Raw genomic sequence first — 6000 nt, forward strand, 5'->3', positions numbered from 1 at the left:
TTACTATTATAATAATACACTTCTTTATGAAAAGGACTGGTATTTCTATTCTGAGCAGTGGGCAACCTTCCTTGGCAGAGAACACATTTCTCCAGCACAGATTACACGAAGTTCTCATGAAAAAGGTTTTGTGGGGGGTCAGCTTGAATAGAAAGATTTTCTGTGAATTTACCTTAGCTTTTGCCTGAAGCGCTTTTTGAATTACATCTTCGGTGTGTAGGTTTTGGGTCACATTTAGTAAAGAGAAGGAACGTGTCTTTCTCGGCTCCGGTATTTGAAACAATCATTTTTTTTCTTTTGTTCAACTTGTGTTGTTCCCTAATCGGATTTTTTTGTCTGAAAGGAATTTGTGTTGACATTAACACTTTAACTCGGGAGGCATTACCGAGTTGATCGGAATGCATAAATTCTACCCATCAACGCTCGACTCCATAATTGCAGATCCGAATCCCGGGATCCTCTTAACCTTCTCAAATTCTCGGCTTCGGAAAACGAGTAGCATGGGTTTTATTTATAACCTTTCGTTGAACACGCACATTACAAATACACATCTGTAATGTTAGATGACTTATTTTGATGCATTGAAAGATACCCTATGGTTGCATTCAATAACTTTTCTTAGTGGGTAGCCCCCTGTCAGATCTGACGTCCTCCCGTACCAGTTGAACGGGCAACATTTAGAATGCAATCCAGTAATGAGTACTGGGCTGGCATACATTTTACAGCTGGTTCTGAACAATATCACCGAAAAGCGGGGCACCGTCACGCCACAAAACCCATGCACTTGGAATTCCGCACAGGTTAAGCATTCAAAGGCTACTCCTCAGATAGGGCGGACATCTCTGGTGCGAAGGGGGAGCTAGCTGCCACCACGTAACTGCTTTTTCTCGGTAATTGGTGGAGAGCGCTACCGAGGCGGCGTCAGATGTGAGCTATTACTCTGCCCGGTATCTGTTAGAGTCGCCGCGCGCCACACCTGTGGCGAGGCAGTCTGCACCTGGCGCGGTTTCTCATCCTGCCTGCGGGATGCGACGTCACCCCAAACCACTCACTCCAGCAGTGCAGCACAGGAGAACTGCTGAAGGAGGTCCTGTCCTCGCAGTGTCTCAGTTTTGACCAAAGGATACGGGCTAAGTGGACGAGCGTACGTCCCGTACTAGGACAAACGGACCTGTTCGCGGTAGTGATGATACGCCTCAAGCCCCTTGCGCTTTGCTCGCACTAACCATTTACCTGCGTGGCTGTTTTGTGACACGCCGTGAATGAAGCTACATTTGCTATGCATGCGTGTAGGCACGCAAATACATGTCCTAACTGTGATGATGAGTACCGAAAGGATGCTTGCTGGCTAAGATAGGGCATAGGGTGCTTTTGAAAGACGCACTTGCTTAGACAGCAGATCTGCTTTCTGCCAGTGTGATTTAACATGTCAAGAACTGAAACGAAAGTTCGGGAAGCTGGTGGTGTGACAAAAAAATGTGAAGTGTGTAGGTTCAGTTTCATTCTTGTGCTCGAACGACTGATAATAGTGTGGGCATATGTGCGTTTTCTCTTTGGAGTGGGAGGGCATTCCATTGCACCAGTTCCAAAAGGTATCTGGACATATGTTTATTTATTTACACAGGAGCGCGAGAGCACATCAGGAGAAAACACTAATGAATACTCAAGTGATCCCAAAATACACAATTGGGCAGGATATCACGTTCCTTGATTTTACTGAAATAGTCCACAACCCCATGGACCAGTCAGAATATGCATCAAGTAAAAGCAGCTGCACCTGAACAACTTGGGTCGCCACAAGGCTAGTGCAATGGAAGTGCTACAAGTAACTCGGCATTCCATCGCACATCCTGCTGTTCGCCTTGCTTTCGTTTCCGAACCTCAGTAACTGTCTCTCACATATACTACAGGTGCCACAAACCTACATCCAAGCTTACCTCAAACAGCTGGGGAATCTCTCTCCTCGCCAGGTATTCCTTGGCTTCGTTGACATTCATGACTTCAGCCGGCCAGCAGGGCACGCCTGAGGACACTTCAGCAGATACCTGTGCACTTTCCGTGGTGCTGGCGTTTAATCCTTGGCTCCCTGGAGTGTGACTGCAGCAGCCGCGCGCACTCGGTGAGAGGACCAGGGGGCAAGCGCACGTCGGGCACCGGGTGTTGTTCAGCGGCCGCCCAGATCCGAGGGAAGGTTGAGCGTTAGAGCAGCCTGCCCCTCCCCTTTCTACACGCTGTGTGAACAGATACTAGCCTGCAGCGATGAACCCTGAGCTATTCCCGAAAGGACGGGCTCAGCAGCCTGCTCCCATTGGCCACCTCGGTGCAAATTCTGATTGGACGAGGGAGATGCCACTTCTGTATAGATAATAAGCTGGGATTTATGTTGTTCGGCAGACGCTGTTTCTTTTCATTCCCTGTACTACTCCCACTCATCTCTGATCAGGGATAAGATTGTCGCATTAAAGAACGGTTTCACGAGCAAAATGTTAAACTTGTGAAATATCTCTTTTGCAGAATGGTCCGTGTTTCCTAAACTGTTTGCCTAGTTTGCCTTTATCAACATTCCTGTTAGTTACCATAGGACACGCGCGAATATTTGTAATACTGATTGATGGTTTAAGATGATAAGAGGTTACCGACTCCATTTCTCCTAGTTTCCACATGCACCTACCATTGTGCGGTTGCTGGCCAAGAGCAGCGTTTTATTAAACAAAGGAAATACAACTCTGCCAAAGACCATTCGAGGGTGTGAGCTCTGTAATGTGGGGCCCTAGGCCCTCATGCTAGTAAATGAAGGGACGCAGACACAGTGGTAGGGTGGTATTCAACTGGCCTCAGGCACGAGCGCCCAGCCCCTTTTATTGACAGGGTCACCTGACTGGTGACGCCTGTGTTGGGTGGGTGTGGGTTACATCTGTAAGACCAGCCCTCAGCAGAGTGGCTGGCAGAAACACTAGAACGAGTCCAGCTGGACTCTACATCCCTCCCAAACTTTATTGAGGAACCAAACAAAAGTCCAACCTGTAAAAGAAACAATACCAAAACACCACAATCAGTCTCTCGGCCTCGAAAAGGCAGACTGCAGAATTGCAGTGGACATGGTGCAGCTGGGAGCACCCGGACACCTCCGCACGAGTCCATAATTTAACCAGGTACAGCTGGGCACGAACACTGTGTGGATGAAGTCCAGATACTTCAGTTGCTTGTCCACAACCTCACAGTTCGCTGGATATTGTTGATTGGGTCCTGCCTGGGCTCATGTGGTCAAAGTCTATTTACAGTTTCTGATGCGGGTGCATCTGGAGCAGTGGGGAGTCCACTGTACACAGTTCTGGACGGCATTCTGACTCTGGAGATTGTTTACCTCCTAAGACTGTAGATGACGTGACGGCCTGGGGCGCCTGGGAGTCCAGCGGCAGAGAAGCGGCAGTCTTCCCTCTCGTGCCAGATCTCCATCAAGCAGGAGTCTCCTCGAGGCCCTTTTGCGGGCTTCCACAGGACTGTGTGGACTGTGCTTGCCTATCTCAGGCCCAGCAAAGACGTCTCAGAGGAACAGCCTACAGGACCACATCCTAGTCTCGCATGGAGCCACAAGGGTTGTTGATGCAGGGTCCGATTGCTCGAGCCATCCAGATTCAGGTGCTCTGGCCACGGTGCAAAGTCTTCAGGTGACCAGTCTCTCGATATGAGACCTCCGTGCTTCCGGATGCCTGACGTGGAGCTGTCTCAGATGCATTCTCTCAGCGATATTCCGCTCTCACAGGAATTTGTTGGAGGCCCTTGTCCCTGGATTGCGGCGGGACTGCGTGGGCTGTGCGGGCCAACGTCGGCCACGCCAAAGGAGTCTCTCTGAACTCCCAACAGGGCCACGTCCTAGTCTTGTGCAACCCCAAGGGTGGATGGCCCAAATGATCTGGTCTGCTCTCACCGGCAGGCGTCTGGTTCACAGTGCTCATGGCAAGTGTTCAGATGATAAGTTTCTACGTTGCCAGACATGCCTTTGTCAGCATCGGTTCTTGTTGCTGACTGTCTCCACTCAGGTGGTGCTGTGCTCCTCCTTCGATGATTGGGCGATGCACCTCATGATGATGATGATGTTTTTTCATCCTTATGCAGATCAAACAGGTGGCGGCGGCTTCGTCAGCGGAAGGACCACTTAATGGACATAGTGGCCACGGCGGGTCTTGTGTGGCCTGTGCAGTCGGCGTCAGGGATGCCATCACAGCCAAGCAGCCGGTGACAGGTGACAGGTCGGTCGTACTGGGAAGCGTGGGGGACCACCCGCATCGCTGTCTTCAGTGACGTCTGCTCACCCCGGTGACTGTCTTGTACTGATGGGTACCTCCTCATCTGCTCGCACGAGTCCTCAGTTGTGTCACTCTACTTCCTTCCACTTTCACACCTGCGATGGAGTTGATCTGTGGTGTGACCGGTCTGTCACACTCCTCTCTTCATTTCTTGTTGGCATCGTGCCACTCTCTCTTCTCCTTGCTGTGGCATTGTGCCACAGGTCACATGTTGCGGCACATGGACCTTGCGCTGCACCTCTGCTGGTACATCTTCCTCTTTGTTCTCGACGTGGCGTCGTGCCACAGGTCTCATGCTGCTTCACATGGACCTATCACTGCACCTCCTCTGGTGCATCTTACTCGGTCGCAGCCTCTCACAGGCTGAGTCCTGCGGGTAGGACATGATCTGCTCTTCATGCAGACCTCTCCCGGTCTGGTCCGTTCCCGGATCCTCTTGGTGGACCTCTCTCTGGCAGGAGGGTCCCCGCTCTCTTCCTCCTTCTCTTCACTCGAGGGCGCCATTCTTGCGCCTCGAGGCTGCGCTGTTACGGCGCTCACTCCTGCCATCTGCTCTGGCAGGGTCGGTCAGTTCAGATGACCTGATCACTGATGGGCCAACAGTGGCCATCTTCCATCGCTGTGCGGCCAGCTGACATGGCCTCTTTTCCCGTGCGTTACGTCACGCTCTCGGGTACTCTCTCCATCTTCACGGACTTTACCCATGTTGTCACATTCTCGGGTGCAGCTCTCTGTGCACGCTGCGCACGTGTCAGTCTCTTTTTTTTTCTGGGCGTCCTGTGGCAACGCCTGGCATGTCCCTTTCTTGTCCTGCGGTGATGACCATCACTGCTGGGGCATGTGGCGTTCTTTCGTCGGTGGCGGCGGACGGCCACCAGGGGCTGCGCAGACCATGCGCGCTCTCTTTGTACCTCACGTGGCACTTGCGTCCGTTTCTCACCGTTGCAGCTTGTCTGGGACAGCTGCAGTCTTCTCCTTCCCTTTTGCAGCGTCGCCCGCGTCGCTTCCTTCTTTCTCGCCGTTTCCGTCTTCTGCGCCGTTTCTGTCCAGGGGCGCACTCTTGGTTTGGAGCAGTCACTTTCTGAAGGTGCTGCTGTAAACTTTCCTTCATCCAAGCTTCTCTTCCCTTTAAAACAGAAATAGGGTGCAATACCAACTCTGGCCACTGGATGGCAGTAGTGCATTTTTTTTTCTAGCTTGAAAGACAGTCTTTGCTGTTACCGGCTCGTTTGTTTGAACAGATGCCGGCCGGTGAGGAGGGCGTGCTGCTGGGAGGACTTCTCATGCTGGTGGGGGCTGCAGGTAAGTTCAGTTTTATTTATTTTCTCACTTCTCTCCCTTTTCTCTTCCTCTTTTTTTTTCCTTTCTGTCCAATTCTTTTTTTTTTTTTTTTTTAAACTGCACAGCCTCGTTTGAAGAGGCATGCAGATGGCAGGACTTCAGTGAGGTGGGTGGGGGCTCCGGGCACTGCTTTTCATTTCTTGTAGGTGCGTGTGAGCACCTCTCTTCTTCGTTGTTCCCTTGGAGGTGGGGGAGCGGCCCTGGGCAATTTTCTTTCCTTTGGTGGTGCATGCCAGCACCGTCACGGATCCCTCGTTGCGGCCGCAGCAGCCGTTGTTTGTGCTGCGGGACGTTTTTCTGGCATTTTTGGGGTGGGGGCAACCCTGGGCACATCTTGTTCGGTGCGCAAACA

General features: G+C 51.5%; 1 protein-coding gene across 1 annotated transcript in view; it reads right to left on the reverse strand.

Annotated features, from left to right (window-relative positions):
• Positions 1-2385, reverse strand: part of AK5 (adenylate kinase 5) — a 2252667-nt gene extending 2250282 nt beyond the window's left edge. The window contains exon 1 of the mRNA XM_069232252.1: positions 1938-2385. Coding sequence (XP_069088353.1) covers positions 1938-1997 — 60 coding nt within the window. The 5' untranslated portion in view covers positions 1998-2385. The remainder of the gene's footprint in view (positions 1-1937) is intronic.
• Between the last annotated feature and the right edge of the window lie 3615 nt (positions 2386-6000).

This window comes from Pleurodeles waltl, chromosome 4_2, assembly GCF_031143425.1.
Source record: "Pleurodeles waltl isolate 20211129_DDA chromosome 4_2, aPleWal1.hap1.20221129, whole genome shotgun sequence".
Lineage (NCBI taxonomy): Eukaryota > Metazoa > Chordata > Amphibia > Caudata > Salamandridae > Pleurodeles > Pleurodeles waltl.